This window comes from Mesocricetus auratus, unplaced genomic scaffold, assembly GCF_017639785.1.
Source record: "Mesocricetus auratus isolate SY011 unplaced genomic scaffold, BCM_Maur_2.0 Super-Scaffold_100676, whole genome shotgun sequence".
In the NCBI taxonomy this organism is placed as follows: Eukaryota; Metazoa; Chordata; class Mammalia; order Rodentia; family Cricetidae; genus Mesocricetus; species Mesocricetus auratus.
The window spans coordinates 146,246,001-146,271,919 of record NW_024429266.1 but is presented as its reverse complement, the minus strand read 5'-3'; the positions used below and the strand labels follow the sequence as shown (position 1 = coordinate 146,271,919).

Below are 25,919 nucleotides of genomic sequence, written 5' to 3'. Positions count from 1 at the left end.
AGGGGTATATTGAAAGGTGACAAAGTTCTTTTCTGTCACTGACAGGAAGTCTATCTTCTGACTGTTTATAGTGTTCTGACATATAGGTGTTTATTCTACTATTTTTTTTTGGCCCAAACCTATACAGATACATTCTCCTGAGTCAAGCAAAACTATCCGCTTTAAAGCAGCACAAAAAGAGCTAGGCAAAAAGTAAATGGGGCAAAAAGAGGCTGCAGCTCACCAACTCTCCCTCCCTCCACAAACAGCCCAATATTTAGAAATCCTTTTTCCTCCCTGCTCCCCTCTGAGAGCACACCAGGAGTGAGCACAGTGAGGAAGCAGGGAGTGCTGTGAGGACAGAGGCATGACAAGTATGCACTGACTCATGTTGCTTTGAGCTGGATGTGTTTTCTCTGCTTCTACTAATGAAAAAGAATCACTTACATCTACAGAAGGCAAGAGGAGAAGAGCAACAAGCACTGCATGAAGGAATGTCACCCTTCTGCAAGATGGAATGTAAGAGGGCTCCGGGACAAAAGCTGCTGCCCTGGTACCAACAGGCAATAACCTGTCTGCTTTAAGGTGCACCTTCTGCTCTCCAATCTGCTCTGGCGGTGCAGGCTTCATATTTTCTACCCCTCCTTGCCTCCCTTGTCCTCAAATTGCAAAGAACGATTCAAGCCAACTTGGATTTCATCTAGGAAGGGTCAAAAAACACTTTCCTAAGCTAACAATGACTATCTCTAATGGTTTCAGTCCCCTAACAAAAGCCATGACTCTTATCTGCTTCATCTAATTTTTCCTTTCCAAAGTAAATAAAACAGCCCTTGCATTTTACACATGTCCAAATTTGACAAATCAGTATCCACAGAGACTGGAACTGATAAGAGATAACTTTGTGGTGGGACACTGTCATTTCCTCTTACGAGGGCTTTCTTTGGGGCTACAACAACATGATTAAAATAGTTAAACATTTCCTTTGCCTGGCAGTCAGGAACTCAAGACATTAAGACCCTGGAGTCTGTATTTTCCTACAAGTTCAAATAGACCTAAGAAGACAACAGCAGAGACCACAAACAGTACACAGGGCATGACCTTGCTTTGTCCCTAATGTTAAGAGATCATATGAAATCACTTCATCACCAAGGACAGCAACTGCCTAATTGGCTTGCACAGTTGCAAGAGCAAAGTGAATGCCTCCCACCAGGCAAAAACTCAGGATTTTCTCAAGAAGCAACAGTTAGTAAGATTTTAGATGGTACAGCTATACAATTTGTGCCCCCAGAGAACATCATCTAAGGTAACAAACACAGCATTTTTGAACAAAATAAATAACATCTATGAAAAGGTATGTTAGAGTGACTGAACCACAACACAGAAGTAGAGAGGGAGGCAACTGCTGCCCACTATTACCATTGCACATTCACAAAGACAGTAACAGTTTCAGCCAAGCCAATGCTTCCAAACTTGCATCTATAGAATATTTATTCAGCAGCATTTACATATGATACATGCATCAGCAACCATAACACAAGCTACCCTCAGAGAACAAAATGACTCAAGGACAGAAGAGAATACCAGTTAAGAAAAGCATAAATAGGATTGATAACAACTGAAAATGATCTTCTATCTATGCAGACACTATTTCTTGAAGAAAAAAATTGAAGATTTAGAATAGTCGTGGACTATCTCACAGTTAGGAAGAAACTAACTAACATTTCTGATCATGAAAATGTTTGAGAAACACCAGGATCTGGTTTGTATGTGATCTTTCCCTTATTTAATACACCTTGCTTCAGGTAAAAGGGTCTCCGAGAATAGAAAATGAGTGATGAAAGTTCTCCTCAATCATAAAGGGACACTATTTTACATAAAAGAAAATTTCTGACTCAAAGCAAATGAAGACACTCAAGCTTCACCAGATGCTAATCTTCCCTTCCCCACAAAGAGCACGACTGAGTCTACTTCATCTTTTGTTTTGTTTTGTTTTGTTTTGTTTTGTTTTGTTTTTACGAGACAGGGTTTCTCTGTATTGTTTCGGAGGCTATCGGTCCAGCCTGGCCTCGAACTCACAGAGATCCGCCTGCCTCTGAGTGCTGTGATTAAAGGCGTGCACCACCACCGCCCAGATACTTTTATCTTTTTTAAAAGACTCACTAAGGAAAGCTAGTTAAGGCTGGTATCCTGGCATGCCCAAAAGAATTAGGCAGAAGGGCCCTGAGTTAGAAACCAGCCTAGACTTTCTCTCAAGACTTTGTCCAAAAACGAAAATCTGCAAGCAAACTTATCTAGCCTAATAAGCGTTCCTTCTTTGTTGCTGGATAAGCATAAGCATAGTCTTATACCAGAAAAACTGAATGCAAGAGTTAATTTCTTCCCTGCACCCCAAAGCAACAAATGGACTATGATTCTCCTCCACTGCTCATAAACACAGAACATTACTTCACTCCAGCCTTGCTGTTCACACATTTGCCCCAGAGGACAAACACATACACAAAAACCTGCTCTCACTCGCCTTTGTACACATTCCTCATTTATTTTCCTCTTAAGAAACCTTTCAAAACTGATGAAAAAAATAGACTGAACAAAAGGAATATGATAGAGGCTCATAGGAATTTAGGTTTGTTTGTCAATAATTATTTGAGCCATTTTCCATCACCATCAAAATACTTCTGATTGGTACTCCACACAAAGCAGTTTCTTGGTATTAGTAAATAAGTGCAGAAACTGGGGCTCATTTCTAAGCATTATTTGGATCTGAAGTCATTAAAATGTACCTCACATTTTCTGCAGGGAGTGAACAATAAATGATTAGCTAGAGAGACCAGGCTTCTGCATTCAGAGATTCAATTGAAGCTACCCATGTTATGTTTGGAAGCCAGGAAATACCTGGCAGACATTTTTTATCAGGATGCTTTCTGAATTACTTTGCCTTCATGAGTTCAGAGAAAAGAGGGTGGAATCCATTTGGATATAAGATCTCATGAAGACAGACTAAACACCACAGAATAACAACAAAGTAGCAGGACTAGGATCCTGAGTAACCAGATGTATCATGATGCTCTACGCTTTAACTAGAGCTCTATCCTGAAAAGTTAGAATTTTCCTACAAAGATGCTCTCAAATTATTATATGAGAAATCTCCAAAAAAGGTTACCACACAAGTTGTTCAAGTATTTGTACTAATCACAGAAGTAATAAGTACAAAAATTGCCATTCTCCTTATTAAGGCACCACAAAAACACTGTGTTCAAAATACAAGGATAATCCCTTCAGAATTATCTTCAAAATGAACACTGGTGGAATAAAAACACAAATAGTCTTTATTTAACAAGTGTCTAGTTCTATAGATACTAAAATTGTTAGGGAAATGGGCAATTTAACAGTAAACTCAATACTAAATACAAAAGGTCTGGGCTGAGGAAACTCGGTAAAAAATGTATAGAAAAAAAAATGTTACAAGGTTATACAAAGTCCTTGTACCCCTAACATTGTCCTAATAAAATATGAAGGAAGCAGTAGAAAAGAGGAAGAGAAGGGGGATGAAGAGGAAAAAGAAGACAGCAATAGAGGACAAGGACAATAAAAAAAAAATAAAAATCACTGTAAAAAGGAACAAGACATGAGTCAACTTTCACCCACAGCTCCAGGGATAAAAATGAAAACTATATGAAGATGCCATGCCTCTTGTTAAGATTAGGAAATGCAAAGATTATAAAATTCTCTTTTAAACAAACCAGGAAATAGCTGTGAGTATGGAGATTCACACCTTAGGGAGGAGGATTACTACACCAAACAGTAATGATATAATACTAGGATCAATGGGCAAGATGTCTTCCACAACGACTGCCCCATTTTATATCTTCCCACCAGTATCTCAGACTGCCAGGTACAGCACATGACATCCTCACCACAACAATGGTTGGTATATTGTTTAATGTACCTAATGTATTAGCTGTGAAGTTGAAACAACATTTTTATAAGAAAATGTTAGAAATTATGATGTGCCAACTTGTAGACAGACTGAACTGAACTAAATTACATCTAGAAAGGAGACCTTGCTATCCAGCAGTAAAGACAGAATAAGAACGGTTTCCATGAACCAACATAAAGTGATTTTAAGGATATATTTTCAAATGAAAAAATGGTTACTACATAGCATTAGAAATAATTAAAGACACATATACAAAATAATGCTGATAATGTAAAGGCGGGGTAGAAGTGGACAAAGAATGAGTATAGGGATGGGATTTCATCTGATGTATCGTGTCATGTAATTTTGCCGTTGGGGCCACATTTATTCTCAAAACCTTAAACTATTAATGCTAGAGGAACCCTAAAATACCTTTAGGCAGACTAAACCCATAAAAGAATTAAATGAAATGTGTGATACTTACATCGTTGAAAAAATAAACAGGAAAAATGCAAAAACAATCTGTGATGGAGAGTATGACTGAAACTGGGAGTCTGCATGTGAGTTGCTATCAAAAGCTGAAGAACGTGGTCAATGTATTGCAATGAAATCAACATTCCATCCAAACACAAAAGAATATACCGCAAGAACCAGCAATTCCACTCTTAGGCATATACCCAAAATATGCACTTTCATACAACAAGGACATCTGTTCCACTATGTTCATAGCAATGTTATTTGTAATAGCCAGAACCTGAAAGCAATCTAGATGCCCCTCAACTGAAGAGTGGATAGAGAAAATGTGGTACATTTATACAATGGAATACTATTCACCATAAAAACAAAACAAAACAATGGAATCTTGAAATTTGCAGGCAAATGGATGGCACTAGAAGAAACCATCCTGAGTGAGGTAACCCAGTCACAAAAAGATAAACATGGTATGTACTCACTCATATATGCATTTTAGCCATGGATCAGGGGAGTGCCAGCCTTTACAATCCCACTGCCAGAGAGTCTGGGAAACAGAACCTTCATCCAGTGACTGATGGGAACCCAAAACTAAACACTGAACTTAACTACTGGAACCCAGTGACAGAGAGGAAGGACTAATAAGCAAAGGGATCAAGACTGGGCTAGTTTAACCCACAGAAACACCTGACCTGAACAAGGGAGAACTCTTGAATCCCAGACTGATGGCTGGGAGGCCAGCATGGGACTTATCCAGACTCCCTGAATGTGGGTGTCAGTGAGGAGGCCTAGGCAATCTATGGGGCCTTGAGTAGTAGATCAGTATTTATCCCTGGCATACAAATGGACTTTGGGTGACCATCCCACAATGAGGAATGTTCTGTCAGCCTAGACTCTTGGGGGAGGGCCTAGGCCCTTTCCCTGAACAAAATGATACACTCTGGAGATCCCCAATGGCGGGCCTCACCCTCCCTGGGGAAAACAGTGGGATTGGGTGGGGGGATGGAGGGCAGAGGAGGAGGGCAGGGAGAAGGATTTGGGATTGACATGTGAAGCAAGCTTGTTTCTAATTTAAGTAAAAACATCTTTAAAAAAAAAAGAATATACATTCTCAGTGCCACATGGGACCTTCTCTAAAATCTATCACATACTTGGCAGCATAATAAACCTCAACAGGTACAAAAATATTGGAATAACCCCCTGTATAGTATCAGACCACCGTGCTTTAAAGTTAGAATTCAACAACAACACAAACTGCAGAAACTCTACAAACTCATGGAATTTGAACAATGCACAATTGCACCATTCCTGGGACAAAGAAAAAATAAAGAAATAAAGAAATTGAAGACTTCCTAGAATTCAATGAAAATGAAGACACAACATAACCAAATCTATGGGACACATTTAAGCAGAACAAAGGGGGAAATTCATACCACTAGGTGCTCATATGAAGAAACTGGAGGATACTCACACTAGAGAATAAACAACACAACTGAAAGCTCTAGAACAAACAGAAGAAAGCACACCCCAGAGGAGTAGACTCCAGGAAATAATCAAATTGAGGTCTGAAATCTATAAAGTCAAAACAAAGAAAACAATACAAATAATTAATGTAACAAAGAGTTGGTTCTTCAAGAAAATCAACAAGATAGACAAACCTTTATTCAAACTGACCAAAAAGCAGAGAGAGACCATGCAAATTAACAAAATCAGGAATGAAAACGGGGACATAACAATAGACACAGAGGAAATCCAGAGAATCTTCAGGTCATGCTTAGAAAACCTGTATTCCACAAAACTCAAAAATTTAAAGAAAATGGACAATTTTTTGGATAGATACCACTTACCAAAATTAAATCAAGAACAGATAAGCAACTTGAACAGACTATTACCCCTAATGAAATAGAAGCAGTCGTCAAAAGTCTCCCAACCAAAAGAAACCCAGGCACAGATGGCTTCAGTGTAGAATTCTTCCAGTCATTCCAAAAAGAGCTAATACCAATACTCCTTAAAGTGTTCCACACAATAGAAGTAGAAGGCTCACTGAAAAAATTTTTACGAGGCTACAATTACCTTGGTACCCAAGCCACACAAAGACACAATTAAGAAAGAGAACTACAGACCAATATCCCTCATGAACATTGATGCAAACATACTCAATAAAATACTAGCAAATCCAATCCAAGAACACATCAGAAAAATCATCCACTATGATCAAATAGGCTTCATACCAGTGATACAGGGATGGTTCAACATACGAAAATCTACCAATGAAATCCACCATATAAACAAACTGTAAAAGAAAAACCACATGGTCATCTCACTTGATGCTGAAAAAGCCTTTGACAAAATCCAACACCCCTTCATGAGATCAAGGATGACAGGAACATACCTGAACATAATAAAAGCAATATACAGTAAGCCAACAGTCAACATCAAGCTAAATGGAGAGAAACTCAGCACAATTCCTCTAAAATTAGGAACAAGACAGGGTTCTCGACTCTCTCCATACCTCTTCAATATTGTACTTGAAGTTCTAGCTAGAGCAATAAAACAAATTGGATACGAATTAGAAACGAAGAGTCAAACTTTCACTATTTGCAGATGATATGATAGTTTACATAAGTGACCTGAAAAACTCTACCAGGGAACTCCTACAGCTGATGAACACCTTCAGCAAAGTGGCAGGATTCAAGATTAACTAAAAAAAAAAAAATCAGTAGTCCTACTATATACAGACGATAAATGGGCTGAGTAAAAAATCAGAAAAGCATCACCCTTTACAATAGCCACAAACAACATAAAGTATCTCTTGGAGTAAAACTAACCAAACAAGTGAAAGACCTGTATAACAAGAACATCGAGTCTTTAAAGAAAGAAATTAAAGAAGATACCAGAAAATGGAAAGATCTCCATGCTGTTGAATAGGTAGGATCAACATAATAAAAATGGCAATCTTGCCAAAAGCAATCTACAGATTCAGTGCAATCCTCATCAAAATCCCAGCACAATTCTTCACAGATATTGAAAGAACAATTCTCAACTTTATATGGAAAAACAAAAGACCCGGGATAGCTGAAACAACCGTTTACAATAAAGGAACTTGCCGAGGGATCACCATCCCTGACTTCAAGCTCTATCATAGAGCTATAGTCCTGAAAACAGCTTGGTATTGGCACAAAAATAGACAGGTAGACCAATGGAATCGAATTGAAAACCCTGATATTAACCCACACACCTACGAACACTTAAATTTTTTTTGGTTTTTGGAGACAAGGTTTCTCTGTACTGTTTTGGAGGCTATCCTGGAACTCCCTCAGTAGACCAGGCTGGCCTCGAACTCACAGAGATCTGCCTGCCTTTGCCTCCCGAGTGCTGGGATTAAAGGCATGCGCCACCAACGCCCAGCCACAAACACTTAATTTTTGACAAAGAAGCTAAAATTATACAATGGAAAAAAGAAAGCATCTTCAACAAATAGTGCTGGCATAACTGGATGCTGGCATGTAGAAGAATGCACATAGATTCATGTCTGTCATCATGCACAAACCTTAAGTTCAAATGGATCAAAGACCTCTACATTAATCCAGCCACACTGAACCTCTTAGAAGAGGAAGTGGAAGGTACCCTTGAACGAATTGGTACAAGAGACCACTTCCTGAACATAATACCAGTAGCACAGACACTGAGGTCAACTATTAGTACTTGGGACCTCCTGAAACTGAGGAGCTTCTGTAAGGCAAAAGACACAGTCAACAAGACAAAAATGCAGTCCACAGAATGGGAAAAGATATTCACTAACCCCACATCTGACAGAAGGCTCATCTCCAAAATTTACAAAGAACTCAAGAAGCAAGTCTCCAAAACACCAAAGGATCCAATTAAAAGGTGGGGTACAGAACTAAATAGAGAATTCTCAATAGAGGAGACTAAAATGGCCAAGAGACACTTAACACTCAACATCCTTAGCCATCAGGGAAATGAAAATCAAAACAACTCTGATATACTATATCACTCCTAGAAGAATGGCTAAAATCAAAAACTCCACTGCTGGTGGGAATGCAAAATTGTACAGCCACTTTGAAAATCAGTATGAAGATTCCTCAGGAAAATGGGAATCAGTCTTCCACAAGTCCCTGCAATTCCACTCTTAGGCATATACCCAAAAGATGCACATTCATACAACAAGGACATCTGTTCCACTATGTTCATAGTAGCATTATTTGTAATAGCCAGAACCTGGAAGCAACCTGGATGCCCCTCAACTGAAGAGTGGATAGAGAAAATGTGGTACATTTATACAATGGAGTACTACTCAGCAGAAAAAAAAATGGAATCTTGAAATTTACAGGAAAATGGATGGCACTGGAAGAAACGATCCTGAGTGAGGTAACCTTTTGTGACTACAAAAGGACAAACACAGTATCTACTCACTCATATATGGATTTTAGACATGAAGCAGGGAACTGCCAGCCTGCAATCCCATCGCCAGAGAGTCTGGGAATCAGGGAGGACCCTAAGAGAGATACACATGGTACCCCAGAGGAGGGGAATGGGACAGGATCTCCTGAGTGGACTGGGAGCATAGTGGGAGGTGACAGTGAGCTGGGGTAAAGTGAAGGGAAGAAGAGAAGAGGAGAGGAGGACATGGGGGAGCAGGAAATTTGAGGAGAATAGAGGAGAGCAGGATGAGAGATGCCATAAACAGGGAGTCATTATAGGTTTGAGGAGAGATCTGGCACTAATGAGATTTCCAGAGATCTACAAGGATGACACCATCTGGCAATCTAAGCAATAATGGAGAGGCTTCCTTAAATACCCTTCCCCAATAATGAGATTGATGGCTACCTTGTATGCCATCCTAGAGTCTCCATCCAGTGGCTGATGGAAGCAGAGGCAGACACCTGCAGCCAAACACTGAAATGAACTCCTGGAAACCAGTTGCAGTGAGGGAGGAGTGATGAGCAAAGAAGTCAAGATCAGGCTGGAGAAACCCACAGAAACAGATGACCTGAAGAAGTGGTTGGTAGTAGATCCCAGACTGATGGCTGAGAGGCCAGCACGGGATACTTCCAGACCCCCTGAACAGTGAGGAGGCCTTGGCAAGCTTTGGGGTCTTGAGTATTAGATCAGTTTATCCCTGGCACCCGAAAAGACTTTGGGAGCCTATTCCACATGGAGGGATACTCTCTCAGCCTGGACACATGGGGGAGGATCTAGGCCCTGCCCCCGATGATATGACAGACTTTGGAGATTCCCACATAGAGGGCCTCACCCTCCCTGGAGAGTCGAGTGGGATTGGATGGGGGATTGGGGGGGTTGATAGTTGGGGGGGGTGGAGAGGAGGGAGAGGGAGCTGGGATTGACATGTGAAGCAAGGTTGTTTCTAATTTAAATAAAATAAAGGTTAAATTTCATCTTTACAACCACACACACACAAAAGAAATCAAGAAATATCATTCTCAAGAAACACATCAAATACAATAAAATGTGTCATTTTCTATCCAATGGTTCAGTTCAGAGAGAGGAAGATAATGTATGTGCCTAATTCTTTGAATAATCCTTTAACAGAGAGAAGACAAGCAACACCATTTTAGAAAATGGAGGATTTAAGTGTCCAGTATGCACATGCGATCTGAAACTCTTAAGAAAAAAGAGAAACATACATAATTAAACTGGTTAATCTGAGCAAAGTAGAACAGTATATTTTATATATGAAGAGGAGAGGTCAGAAGCACATTCCATGATTAGGGTTATTTGTCTCTTAGCAAGGGGTGAAGGGAGTTAATAAGCAATGAAAATACAAAGGAGAGCTTCTAGAAGACCTGAAAAGATAGGCAAGAGTTTATAATTGAGGCAAGCAATTGCAAAGTAACAAAACCTTTACATTATTCCCATCATATTTCTAACTGATATACCTAAAAGAATATAAATAAAATGTTTTTAAAAATGCTCTAAATTTTCCAACCTTCTAAACTCTCCTTTTGCCACCAGTTATATGTACAAATACCCACTTTACTTTTATCTATATAAGAATATATAATATTGGAAATACAGGAAGAAGGCATTTCACACTGTACTCTCCTAACCAAAACGTATCACAAATGAAATACCTACAGCTGCTAATCAGTATGATAAAACATGATGTTCTCATCTTTTTTTCTAAATATGTGGCCCTCACATTCTTCATTTCTGCCTTTTTGGGATGGAGATCCAATAAAGGCAATATGATATTTTCCTCAAAAAGAGAATAAAGGCAATGAACAACAAACAACTGCTCATGAGCAGTCCCACAATGATTGCTGCCACCTTGCTGTTGAGGGTCAGTCTAATACTTCCTAGGATGAATAAGAGACTCCGTAAAGTCACAATTTTCATGTGAATCCAATTAATTTAAAAAGTGTCAACTGAAGTCAGGTAGAGGAGGTGAACACCCTGAATCCAAGTACTTGGGAGGCACAACCTGGCAGATCTTTGAGTTCAAGGCCACCCTAGTGTACAAAGTGAGTCCCCTGTCCCTAAAGCACCCTCCCGCCACCAAAAATAGTGACAACTGACCCTGCTTAGGAGCAGTCAGCCAACTCAAATTGAAATCAATGAGGTTTTGTTTATTTGTTCATTTTTTATTTTATTTGTTCTAAGAGAGAAAAACAACATGAAGTTAGGTGGACAGGGAGATGAGGGACAATTTGGGAGGAGTTGCAGGATGGATAATATGATCAATATATATTTATGAAATACTCAAAGGAAAAAATAATTTTCTCATTTTGTTGTTGTTGTTGTTGTAGACAGGGTTTCTCTGTGTAACAGTTCTAGTTGTCCTGGAACTTTGCTCTGTAATCCAGGCTGACCTCAAACTCACCTGCCTCTGCCTCCTGAATGCTGGGATTAAAGGTGTGCACCACCATTGCCTGGCAAAAATACTAGTTTTTAAAATGATGTATTTATTTTTATTTTATCTGTACAGGTACTTTGTGTACAGCTGTGCAGCACATGCATGCAGTGCCTGAGGAAGTCAGAAGAGGGCATCAGATCATCTGGAACAAGAGTTACAGGCAGTTGTAGATTGCCATGGTCTTTGAGAAAAAGTGTTCTTTATTTCTAAGCCATCTCTCCAACCCAATAAAAACATTTTTTAATTTTTTAATTTAAATGTGACAACTGCTATGATACAGATATTTTACGGTCTACAAAAAACTGGATGCTAAAAGACTTAGCCACCAGCCTATGTATGGTACTGTTATAAGGTAACAGAACATTTAGGCTTTGAGGCATAGATAGGGACCTGCCACTGAAGTGGACATTAAGACTCTGACCCCTTGAATTCATGTGCACTCTCTCTCTACCCTCCTTCCCTCTCACTCCCTCTCTCTGATGGGTTACTGCTGTGTTCTACCACCTCCTATTTAGGTACCCAAAGTAAGAGACAGTCAACCATGGGTGTGATCTAAGAAAAACACTGCATCCTTATGAGCTGTTCATCAAGATACTCTGTCAAAATAGTGAGTTAACACAGCTATTAGTGTAAACTTTTTTAAAGAGTTGTGCAGACAATGAACTGGTTCATGGCTGCTGATTTAATTAATAAATATGAAGCATCATGTATTTCATTCTCACTAATTGAAAATGATGCCCATTTTTTGCAACCTTCCTGTCAATGTTGTGTTTTACAATAAACATATTGGCATTGAATTATCATTATGTTTTAAAGGAAGAAAAAAGGATAAATTGCATAATTTTTCTGTATAAAAAGCAAAAAGCTAGCAGAACTTATATTTCCTAGATATGCATCATTTTTACACTTTGTATTAAGAATTTAACTATGTCTCTCCCAAAATCCCTATGTTGAAGCTCTATTTTCCAATAAGACTACTTGGAGACAGGGCTTTCAAGAGGCAAATGAGGCTTAAGAAATTACAATGCTGTCCTTATGAAAAGGGCAAGAAACACAGGAACAAGCATACAAAAAGAAAAGCAACTTGAGTACAAAGTTCAAGAGTTTCTGAAAGATAAAGAGAGGCCTCAGGAGAAACAACCTACTGAAACTTCATCTTTGATTCTTTGATTTCTATCCTCTGGGACTAGGAAAGCTAAAGTCTAGCTGTTAATTCTCAGCCCATTCATGTGTTAATAGTCCCACCATCTCACCACAATCAGAACATCCCTAAAGGTCCTCACTGCATAATTTCTAAGCAAATTGGTAGTTCCTTCTTACTAACTCTGGGCTTTTGGTGGTAGTGGGGTGTGTGGAGGGAAAATTGCAAGAGCTAACCCTTGAAACACTTAAACCATTCAGCCAACATTAATTTGACCTGTATTCTATTCTAGTAGGTTTTATTCCAGTTGGTATGAATGTCATGGTAAACCTGACCTTAATAGTTTACGTAAAATTATGAGAGCTACAAACTAGAATATGAAGTGTGTCCTATGTGTGGCACTAAGAAAACATTCTGAGGTTACAGGGGTTCTGAGAACCTGGAACAAGGAGGAAATCATAGACGTTGCTCTTTGGAACTATTGCAAACTCAATGCTTCCCTAGTTCAGAAAAGTTTTGTGGTTTTGTTTAAGTTCATGCAAACACAAGTTACCAAAAAGGATATCAACTTACAGTTCACTTTTATTCTTTTTGAATGCATATAATTATACTGTCATGACAGTTATATGTGTGTGGCACTGTCTGCACTACAACAAGATCATTCTACATGATGCTATGTTATGCTCACAACAGCCCAGCTCTCAGCAGACACATTGTCAAACTGTGTGGGTATGGTATCAGTTTCAAGTTACTTCCTGTTTTATCTTCAAGTGATCCCAAAATGGTAATACTGGTAAATCTAGGATTATAAAAACATTCTAATTTTTGAAAAAGTTCTATATGGGCATTTAGAGAAGAATTAATACCCACATATATATCATCGTCTATTTCAGGTTCGAAGCAATCTCTATATCACAGTTTTCCACTAAAAAATCAATTTAACTAAGCTGTCCATTTTTAAAAGCTGACTAAATACAAGATATGACTAGTTAATCAAAATGCATCTTAATTATGACCAATTATTAGCTTCATCAAAACTAAAATAAAGTGTTATTAGGAAATACTTGGTGGTGAAATATCGTTTATGATTTATTAAAGCTACTGCAGATCAAACTAGCAAAGCAGTCATACTAGTTAGTCATAGAAGCCAGGCATACACTTTTAATCCCAGGACTCAGGATTAAGAAGTAGACAGTGTCTGTTAGTTCAAGGCCACACTGGCGACACAAAATTGATCCAGTCCTAAAAGAAACAGCTCACACAAAGGTGATCTCAGCACCTGGGATCAAATGCCTCTAATCCCAGCACTAGGGAGGTGGAGACAGGAGCAGAGAAAGGAATATAAGCAGCAGGAGACAGGGATTAAAAGCATTTTGCTTCTGAGGATTGTGGATACAGGACTACATTTCAGCTGGGTATAGGTAAAATCTCCTGGCTTGGCTGCTTTGCTTTATCTTTAGCTTGAAGCTTGAACCCCAATATCTGGTTCTGGGTCTTTTATTTATCGTGCTACAGTACTTTTTTTTGCAAGTCTGCTCAGTAGTAAGAGGTTAACTCCATCACAGGTCAATAAACTGGGAGAGTGAGACTGACTGTATAAACTGGTATTAACTTGACGGTTGTTTTTCATCCACAATGACAAACTTGGGGCTTCATTGTTCACTTCCCCAGGCTATTCAGCTTTTCTCATCTCTAAAACAAAATTAACTTTAACAATTTATTAGCTATCTGCTTTATGTATAAACAGCTATTATGTAGGTGCTTGAGCTTTCCTACTAACTTTATTCCATGATTTCTAGTTAGGCACCATTAGGCAAAGATATAGTAAACACCTTAAAATGTCATTGCTCAAAAAATATATTTAAACATATGTCCACTAAAAGCATAGGAAAGAGGCTGGGGAGATGTCTCAGTCAGTAAAGTGCTAAAGTGATGCATGCCCATAATCTTAGTGATGGGGAGGCAGAGAAAAAGGGATCTCTGGGGCTTGCTGACCAGCCATCCTAGCTAAAGCTGAATAAATGATCTCCAGGTTCACTCAGAGACTGTCTCCAAAAATAAGATGGAAACAACTAAGGAAGGCTCCCACTAGCAACTTCTGGCTTCATATGTACACACATATATATGCATGCACACACATGCATACATACACCAACCAGAGAAAGAGAAAAAATAAGATACACAAACTTATTAAATTAGAACTATACAATATTTTGATAGTGTACTACAAGTAATAGAGTTTTAAAGGTAAAATATAATTATTTGAGCCCACTGAATTTTAATTTTTTCCCTTTTTTCAGTTGGTGCATTTATGTACTGTTTTTTTGTTTCAGTTGGCTAGTTAGGGTTTTGTTTGGGAGGGTGTTTTGTTTTGTTTGATAAAGCCACCTGTAGTTCAGGCTGGCCTCAAACTCAAACTCTAAGGCTGTCCTTGAACTCCTAATCTACTTTGTCTTCATCTCCCAAATGTTGAGATTACAGATATAAGCATACACATGGCTAAATACTATACTTATTTACACACAAAAACAATGTTAAAACATTTTAATAGAAAAATCAAAACAAAACTTGGGCATTTTGTGACTAGTTTCTACTCATGCACTTTAAAAAGCTTCCTCAAGGTTCTCCTCAGCCTTATTACTCAAACTATGTCCGGAGTCCGAAGACATCATCTTCACGTAGAACCTTGGTGAGCATGCAGCTCTCCTGGGATCATCACTACCTGAATCTTAACTTGACTCCCAGAAGAGCCTTAAACACACATATGTTCAAGAAGAACTGTTCTATAATGAGGGTTCTTCACTTGATGCCTGGGGTCAAATGAACTCCTTAAATCCATGAACTTACTTTCTCACATGAATATACACATCTTCTTAGGAAGAGACTCTGTTTGAATCAAACTCTCAAAGCAATATATGATCACAAGTAGACTAGAACCTTGCCCTGTAGGAGTTTATGCCACAGTTACCCTGCTCTTGGATTCAAAGTTACTTCAAAAACTATGCTGCTCTCAATGAGGTCTGCTGAAGAACGACAAGAATGAAGGTCAGAACGTCACAGTAGGTCACGAAAGACCTTATCTGAAGAATTTATTCACAACATGCAAGAACTATGCCAAGAAGCCAGTTTGGAGACATCTAAACAAATAATTCTCTACATGAGGTTTGAGATTAAGAATGTGCACTTGAAGAAGATTCAAACTGAGAAGTAAATAAATATAAGGTAGGAATAAGATGGGATGCCATTAGACAGTGAAGTGCTGAATTCTTGTTCTAGGAGCTCAATCAGCAGATCTCTAATGCGGACTGGTGTCTGACTGGGATGTGGGGTCATTTTAGAATACTACCTTCCTAGTGCATTCTTCTAATACTTTCACTATGAGGCTCCTGCCAATATATTTCATTCCCCCTACTTCTTCATTCTCTCTGGATCTCACAAGCTAAAGCATAGAAACATGGCACACAGATTCATAGGGAAGACCTTGGGAATGCCAGTGAATTATTAATAAAGACTGGCTTCTACACAAAAGAATCACAGTTGATACATCAGAACTGGGTGCATATTTTACTCTCTGCTTTTACCCTACAGTCACCTCTTCTGTGTGTATATTCTCTTAGGGTACAGATTATGACTAGCTTCTGTTTCCATAAGCCACAGTGCAAATTTTACTTCATTAATCAATATCCAAAACATTAAAAAGTGTTATCTCATCTTTATAGCATGCATGTGAGCAAGAGTCAGCTGTAACACACTACCACCCCACCCAACCCCTACCCCCTACCACTGAATGTAGATGCTGGGAACCAAACTCTGGGCTTTCTGCAGGAACAGCAAGCGCTTTCAACCACTGAATCACTTCAGTCTAATTCATCTTCCTTGATAGGGCTATGCTACATTCCTATGCATTTGTGAGATACTGCCCGAGACATTCAAACTTCAACACTAATATTTTATAGATGATTTGGCTATTCATTTTTTCATTCAAAGCCGCTTAAATAGACTTGACTTTTTAAATATATAAGGAATAATAATAGCGAACTACAATGGAAGTCAGCAAGGAAAAGTAATAAATATAAGACAAAAGCTAGGCATTTGTTGACTATGTTTTTTATGTATCACATACTTACATAACTCTACAGATTAAGAACTACTATGATTATTTGACAGATTAAGATAGCAATTAATCAACTTCCCTAAGATTACAAAGTTAGAAAGTGACACATTCTTGAGTAGTTCAAAGATCAAAGGGAAGCAAAGAAGACAGGAAGGTGTAAGAGAGGACACCAGTGGTGAACAGAGTGTCCCAGGTTTTACCTAGAGAAACAGTGGAAAGGAGACAAATAGGCACTAACCACAGGGCTGAGTGCCCCTCCTGCATGCCTGGGGCCATTCTGGAGTAGATGATAAACAACTACTAACATTTTTAAGTAAAATGCAGCCCAGAACTTGAATAGTCTGATACTAAGGTTGATGTTTCCAATCACTATATGAACAAACAAACAAAACCTAACCTAGCTTAGGTTATTGTTTGTATTTAGAAGAACAATATATGTTTTAAAGTCTGGATTCTACATGGAAGAAAACATATATATATATATGATGAAAATTAGCGGGGGACACATTTGGAAGAAGAAGGCACCCAATGAAGGGCATTAGAAAACAAAATAGGGTAATAAGGGGCTGAGTATGAACAAAGTATAGAAAAAGTATAAAATATACTTCAATGAAAATGCCATAAGGAAGGCTATCATTTTATACAATGAATATAACTAAAAAGAAAAGGAAAAGAAAACCTAAGTAACATCTTTTGTTGATCTGAAGACACTGTCTAAGACTCAGGAGAATCCATTTACTATCTGGCTTTAAGTCAGACCAACACCCCTCCTTCCTTCCATGATGGAGTAATCAAATATAATGATTTTTTTAAAAAATTAGCATTTAAGATATGGATTATCTTTGTGCAGCTTCAATTTAAGACAGGGCTCAATTAACTTTTAACGCCATAGCTAATGTCCAAAAAAAAAAAAAAATCACACAGCTATTGTGTAAATAAGTACATTTCAGACATCAAATACTGAGTTTAAAAACTACCTCATTTCCCCAACTTGAATATTTCTTACCTCTTCATCATCTTCCTCATCTTCAACATCCAGAATTCCTGAGTCCTGTTCAGACTTTGGGCTTGTACTCTCGATCTCTGCATCAAAGATTGTATAAACATCTTTCTTAGATTTTCTCTTGCTACCTATTCTAGGCTGTTGCAAGACAATGTTATCCAGGTTTCTTTGCTGTTGGGCCTAGGATATAGAGAAAAATACAGGAAATAATGAAACAAAGAAGGGAAAAAAACAAAAAACAAAACTCAAGCTTCCAATTAGCTAATCTTGAGTAAATCAATACCTTATAGGAAAAAAAGATTTCTTAATATTTTTACCTAAAAGTAAAATTAAATGTAGCATTTCATACATGTTGTTGTTTGAAACAGGGTCTTGTGTAGCCCAGGCACAGAGGAATGTCCTGGATCCTAATCCTCATCCTCGTGTCTCCACCTCCCAGGTACTGGGATTCCAGGTCTGCATCTACAAATTCAGTTTAACATATGGCTCTTTGCCCTGAAGTTATCCTGTATTGACCCTTTTTCAAAGTCAACACAGAAAAAAAAAGACAATCTGTTGATACTATCATAGGTCTTTTTAAATATTGGCTGAACAACCAGTAACAACTCTACCCACTCCATTTTCACCTGTATAGCCAAAAGTGTGGTAGTACAAAAAGCCTAGTGGTTATCTCTTACAAAGAAAGGCAATACTGAAATGACAAAAATGGGACAGCAACTTAGAATTAGCTGCAATAAATTTAAGTAAGGAAAAACTCTTTAAAAACAGTTATTTGGATATGAAACCAATAAAATATAATCAGGAGGATGAATTATCTTAAAACTGATATTTCTCAGGAAGTGTTTTGAACTAGCAAATGCAGCCTATTGGGGGAGGGGTAAAAGATTTAGTTTTTGGAATTTAACAAAAAAAAGGAAGTATAAACTCAACATAACAAAATTAGCTAAAATGACAGTATACTTTGAATAGACCCAAAGAGAGAGAATGTCCCACCCAGAGTAAACTATATAACCTCTAACCACACTGTGCAGTTAGAAGTGACCTTAGTCACTCTCAGAAAATTGAGGCTAAGACAAAGGATTCACTCCAAGTCAAATAATAATGAGCAATTAGCAGAAATTCAAAGTATGATCTCCTAAGTTCCAGACATTTGTCCTTCATTATACACCAACAACCTAAGAGCATAGCACACGTTTTCCAAAATAAGGGAGGGCTCTATAGCCATATCAACAGACACAATGCATGTTGAATATCCTTGAGAGGCAGAGACAGAAGATTCCTGGAGCAAAATGGATAATGAGATTAGCCAAGTCAGCAAGCTCTAGGTTCAAGTGAGAAACTCATACTCACTATATATGGTAGGGAGTAATCAAAGAAGAAACCCAACACCAATGTAGGGCCTCCACAGGCACATGTGAACACACATACATATCACACACATGAAAAAAAAAAGCTCAGAATGACTGTTCTTAAATTTTGTGGGTAATTTGGTTAAACCCAGAATGTTCCAGCAAGTTTTTCTTCATGAAACTTTGTTTTTCCATACCATGCGAAGGTACAAAACTTGAACTCATGACTTCTTGAAAATCAATATATTAATCAGCATATTCCTTCTTAATGATAAGCAGAAATGAGTTCATGAGAAAATAAGTGACAATGAATCTGAATGAGATTAAGGAATTCAGGGCAAATTTTCAGTATTAGAAATCAGTTAAAGTACTGGTCAAATGAAACAACTATAACAAGACAGAAAAACTTGAACTATGTGGGCTAGTTTCAGACAAAACAAAATGAAAAGAATCTACATTCCAGAGATCTGAATCAATGCACAAACTTGTTTCTCTTCGTATTATCCACTGGCATTCTGGGTTCACTTACATCAAATTCATGACTTCAGTAACAAACCTAGAGAAGGAACCCACAAACAATTTAGGCCTATACAAAAGAAACCCATTCATGATCTCATTAAGTACATCATTCTTTCTACACCTCTCAGTGAGACAGTCTCCTGCACTGTACCTACTGCAGACCACACACACAGTACCAATGACTAAGGAGGACAAAGAAATGGGCAACTCCCATGCTTTCCTATTGAGTAATCTTCAATTGTATAGTGACTGCTTGCTCCCTTCTTTCTCTACCCTCTTTCAGAACGCCAAGGGCAAAGCTGTTCATAAGTATGTCTTAACATCAAATCCCAAGCAAATTAGTGTTCTTTCACAATCAATCAGATACTGCTAATTTAGCAGAAGCAATCCAGAGGAGCCACATTAGACACTGACATTAAACCTGAGACCATAAGTACCTAAGGAAAACTTTTCAATTTTTTATTTTTGTTTGTTTTGTTTTGTTTGTGGTGGTGTTGTGGCTGTTGCTGACATGGTTTTCCTATCAATTTAGGAAAACAAGACAGTAGGTGCCAGTCACTATTGTTGAAGTGGTGAGCCCCTTACTAGAAGTCACAGGCTTTTTTGTTGTAATCCAAAGCACCAGAGCTAGTGCTCATAGTCCAAGCAATGACTTCTCCATGTCTGTAAAGGCTCCATCACAGATAATCTGCCATGCAGGAAGCAGCCCAGATGAAAATGCAAAACTTCATATGGAACAATCACATAAATACTCAGATATTACCATTATGGATGCCCATTCAAATCACCATCTTTCAAAATGTATGAGAGTAGAAGGAGGTTGTGAAGACAAAATATACATACAAATAAATACGACACAGATCATCATGAAAACGTGGCATTCAAATTTATGAAGACTTCCACTCAGAACCTTTCAGAGTTCTTTCCTAAGAAGATAAGCAGCTGTGCCAAGAACATTTATACTCAGAGCTGCTGCAGCACCAACTAGCTAATTTCTGAGAACAAGCCTGGGCTATGAGGAAAAGAATACAAAGCACACAATAGGATTGACACCTTAACACCAGTGTCTTCACTTTCTTTCTGTCCAAACTTTCAGTAGATAATTTTCATTTTCTTTATCACTTCATATCTATTCTTCCTTGAGAATTCCTCAACTCTTGTTCTCTCTCACTTCTCCAAGACTCAGCAGCACATCTCCAGATTCCTATATTGCTGGTATTTTCTGGTATCACTTTGATTCCAACATAATGAAGCCCGTCACCTCCACTACCACCTCAACCAATGTTCCTGTTCACAGTAAATGCAAATTAGGAGTGAAGAGTAAAATAGAAGAAGTCCAAACTTCAAAGCCTCTCCCACTTGGGTCAGATAAAATCCTAAAACACTAGGGACATTTCCACTTTTATACTCATATTATTTCTTTACCTGAAAATATAACTGAATACAACATTTTCTCCAAAATCCAAACAAATTTCTCCTATATAAAACCTTCTACAGCCAGACATGACAGTGCATACCTATAGTCCCGGCACTTAGAAGGTAAGTCAGAGGACTAAAGTAAGTTCAAGGCTAGGCTAAGATACATGAGACCCTGTCTTTTAAAAAAGATGAATAAAAGAGGTAGAACAAGAACAGATAGAGGAGAGGGAGGGAGGAAAGGAAGAGAAAGCAGTATCCCTTATATATAACTCAAAGGGTTCTTTCTGTATCAACTGCTTTCAATCAAACATGTATTAAATGCATATTTGATGCTGTGTGAAGCAATTTCAATGCTGAGGAGACAAGGGAGAAATGTGAAGGAGAACAGAAAATTACAAGGTCAGTTTTACACTCTAGACAACTCGTCTAGGTACAGAGGGCAGTCACCAGTGGAGAACTAGACTAAAAGCAGGAAAAGCAACATAGATCATTGTAACAACCCAAATAACAATGATGAGAACTAAGTACGGAAGCAATACACACAGGAGACAACTGATATGCTTGTTGAACATGATAGAGTAGAAAAAGAAATGAGAACAACTCCAAAGAATTCTGGCCATAATGGCTAGATAGAGGAGCTACCTCCAGAATAGAGATCATGAAATTTATAGGCTGAATAAGGAATCATTAAGATTAGGAGGCATCACCATACCTGACTTCAAGCTCTATTATACAGCTATAGTCCTGAAAACATCTTGATATTGGCAGAAAAATAGACAGGTAGATCAATGGAACCCAATTGAAAACCCTGATTTTAACCCACACACCTAGGAACACTTGATTTTTTTTTTTTTTTTTTTTTGGTTTTACAAGACAGGGTTTCTCTGTATTGTTTTGGAGGCTGTCAGACCAGACCGGCCTCAAACTCACAGAGATCCGCCTGTCTCTGCCTCCCGAGTACTGGGATTAAAGGCATGCACCACCACTGCCCTGCTAGAAGAGAAAGTGAGAGATACTCTTCAACCAGTTGGTATAGGAGACCGCTTCCTGAACATAACACCACATTCATTGAGATCGACAATTAACAAATGGGATCTCCTGAAACCAAGAAGCTTCTGTAAGGCAAAGGGCACAGTCAACAAGACAAAAAGGCAGACCACAGAATGGGAAAAGATATTTACTAACCCCACATCTGACAGAGGGCTAATCTCCAAAATTTACAAAGAACTCAAGAAATAAGTCTCCAAAACACCAACGGATCCAATTAAAAGGTGGGGTACATAACTAAATAGAGAATTCGCAATAGAGGAGGCTAAAATGGCCAAGAGACACTTAAGAAAGTGCTCAACATCCTTAGGCATCCGGGAAATGCAAATCAAAACAACTCTGAGATACCATCTTACTCCTGTCAGAATGGCTAAAATCAAAAACACCAAAGACAATTTATGCTGGAGAGGATGTGGAGAGAGGGGAACACTCCTCCACTGCTGGTGGGAGTGCCAACTCGTACAGCCACTTTGGAACTCAGTATGGAGATTCCTCAGGAAAATGGGAATCAATCTACCACAAGACCCTGCAATTCCACTCTTAGGCATATATCCAAAAGATGCAAATTCATACAACAAGTACATCTGCTCCACTATGTTCATAGCAGTATTATTTGTAATAGCCAGAACCTGGAAGCAACCTAGATGCCCCTCAACTGAAGAGTGGATAGAGAAAATGTGGTACATTTACACAATAGACTACTACTCAACAGAAAAAAAAAAACAATGGAATCTTGAAATTCACAGGTAAATGGATGGCACTAGAAGAAACCATCCTGAGTGAGGTGACCCAGTCACAAAAAGACAAACATGGTTTGTACTCACTCATATACGGATTTTAGACATGAATCAGGATAGTGCCAGTCTGCACTCCACTGTCAGAGAGTCTGGGAAACAGGAAAGAACCTAAGAGAGATATGCATGATACCCCAAAGAAGAGGAATGAGGCAAGATCATCTGAACAAATTGGGAACACTGCGAGGGGTGGGAGTGGGAGCTGGGAAGAAGGGGGGGGGAGAAGAGGAAGAGAGAGTAGGTCATGGGGGAACAAGAAGGTTGAGTGGGGGGGTATAGAATAGGGGGAAGAGGGAGTCTTGGGTTAGAAGACAAATCTGGCACCAGTGAGACCTCTAGTGATCTAAAGGCATGGCACCAACTGGCAAGCTAAACAATAGTGGAGAGACCGCCTTAAATGCCCATTCCTGATAATGAACTTGATGTCTACCCTATTTGCCATCCTAGAACCTTCATCCAGTGACTGATAGAAGCAGAGGCAAATACCCACAGTTAAACACTGAACTGAACCCATGGAACCCAGTGACAGAGAGATAGGAGCGATGAGCAAATTTGACAAAGAATGGGCTGGCAAAACCAATAGAGACAGCTGATCTGAACAGGGGAGAGCTCTTGGACCCCAGACCGACAGCTGGGAGGCTAGCACGGGACTGATACAGACCTCCTGAATGTGAGAGTCAGTGAGGAGGCCTGAACAACCTATGGGGCCCTGGGCAGTGGATCAGTGTTTATCCCTGGCATACAAACAGACATCGTGTGTCCATAACACAAAGAGGGATGCTCTCTCAGCCTAGACTCTTAGGGGAGTGCCTGGACCCTACCCTGAGTGAAATGACAGACTCTAGATATCCCCTATATGGAAGGAAGTGGGGATAGGGTGGGAGGCTGGGGTGGATGGTGGGGGGGGAGAAGAGGGAAAAGGAACTGGGATTGACATATGAAGCAAGTTATTTAAAATTAAAGTAATAAAAAAAGATATCAATAAAAAAATGAGGTCTGCAAGCCTGCTGGATATTTGGATGAAAATACTAAACAATGCTTCTCAACTTTGAAAATAAGAAATGCTTATATTCCTAATAAAAATTGTCACAGTAGGAATCCCCAGTCCAGACACCTAACATACATAGAGTAAACTGTGTGAGAATGTGGTCTGGGGTTGCACACATAGTCACAAGCATAACCTAATGTGAACTGTTTACCTAATATGTCACTATTAACACTATTAACTGTCAGAATGCCTACAAAGTATCCTACACACGCCATTAAGTAAACGCTTATTGTGAAATGCTAGTCCCAGTTCACAGGACATCTATCAATAAGATTCAGACGTTCAAAACCCAAAAGCACTTGTGTTTATCAACACAACACTGACCTCTAGTGGTTTGGAGTATACACACATGGTCCTTAGAAACTAATTGAAAGAAAGAACTTTATGCTTAGAAGCCAGAGATTCTTAAAGGTACTACACAAAGGCTGAGTAACACAGGGTTTGGGCTTTTTACGTTTTTTGGAATAAAAAGTCTTTAAGTCCAATCCTTGAAATTTACTGATTCCTATAACGAAGGTGGGTTTGTTTTGCTTCTCTGCAATAGTCTCATTTATAAAAAAAAAAAATCTAGCAATAAAATATACCTAGAAGCGCCAGCGAGACTGAACAAGATAGTGCATATGAAAGACCTTGAATTGCAACAAAACAAAATACCCCACTGCCTTCCTCTGAAAATGACAGGAAGCTATACCACTGTCTACTATGGAAGTATGAGACCAGCATGCTCAGATGCAGAGTCAGTGGAGCACCTACTGCTGATGCACATTAGAACTCAAGCACTATATCAATACAAACCGCAAGCACAGTGTGCATACAACACTGCTACAGATCCTCTGGGCTTCATATCTCATCCTGGCCTCATCAGTAACCTGGGCTACAAATTCAGAAATAATGGAGCACAACCTCAGGGACTCAGAATACCTCTAGCTTCCAACCCTGGGGGTTTTCTGAAATAGCTTAGCACTCACAAAACACGTCCTATATGTGAGGCAACCCTCACTCAGCACAAATAAAGGTGTACCCAATTTGTTGCTCTCATAGCTGGTTCCACAAAGCTTTTCAGAAAGTCTCACAGATTTAAGAATCCAGATTCCCCTAGAACTAGACCCTATACTGAGTCCTACATTCTCTTTTCAGTTCTAACCTTTATTCCTGATCCACTGGATCTTATTACTGAATGATCACTCTCATCAATCCCATCATTCCTTCAAAGAAGCAAACACTATCAGCACTCTGGAGGCAGAGGCAGGAGGATCTCTGTTAGTTCGAGACCAGCCTGGTCTACAAGAGCTAGTTCCAGAACAGCCTCCAAAGCCAGAGAGAAACCATGCCTCGAAGCACCCAAAAGAAAAAAAATTAAAATAAGAAACCAACAGAGTTAAATGGAATTATTAGCTTACTCTGTATCTGTAGCCTAAAGGATAGATGATGCACAAAGAAATAGAAAAGGTAAGATATGAAGACTCCAGATACCACCAAGGAAAGGACTGCAGAACAGTTGCAGGTTACGGCCAGGAGTTCCCAGAACTCTCAGCACATCATCTGGACACTAGTTTCCTTTGGCATTTCCAATGTAATACTCAAACAAAAAAGAGGGGAAAAAGAGTAGTGATTAAGAGAAAAATAAGTGTTGTAAGATGATTATTATTTTGTGGACTATGCATAAAAGTATGATATTTGTGTCCTATCTAAGGCCATTTTTGTAAGGATTCATTCATCACAAGGGATATCCAGTTTGAAGAAAAGTAGAAATATAATGTTTTGGCTGTTTTCTCTTTATATGCAGAAAGGTGCTCACTATCTGCTTTGAAATTAGTCACTAAACATCAAAGAAAACACTAATGGAATAAAAAGGTAATGCGGAGAATGGGAAACATTCCTGCAACTTATGCATATAACAATCTAAGAAAGCCCTGTGACTCAACAACAAAAATCAATAAAATTGGACAAAGGACTTGATTAGAACCTTCTCCAAATAAGCATGTGAAAGATGCTCAAATCATTACTTAAGTTGGGTAATCTTAACTGACAGCTTGACTAAATTTAAAGGTGATTAAAAGACTAGTAGAACACAAATCTAGAGGTGTATCTGGTGGTATTTCCAAAGAGAAGTAGATCCTGAGAGCTCCGCCCTAATAAGTGGATTTATGCCTGGATCAATTCATTATATGATGGAGGTGAAAAAGAAGACTTGAGGGCTAGCTGGAGGACCTAAATCACTGAA

The 25,919-nt window shown here is 38.7% G+C and overlaps 1 protein-coding gene across 4 annotated transcripts in view; it reads right to left on the bottom strand.

Annotated features, from left to right (window-relative positions):
• The window catches only part of Exoc6b (exocyst complex component 6B), a 437,176-nt gene that overhangs the window by 254,869 nt on the left and 156,388 nt on the right, over window positions 1–25,919 (bottom strand). For all 4 annotated transcript variants that reach the window (XM_040738232.1, XM_040738230.1, XM_040738231.1 and 1 more), the window contains one exon: window positions 17,523–17,699. In XM_040738232.1, the coding sequence (XP_040594166.1) occupies window positions 17,523–17,699 (177 nt within the window). The remainder of the gene's footprint in view (window positions 1–17,522; window positions 17,700–25,919) is intronic.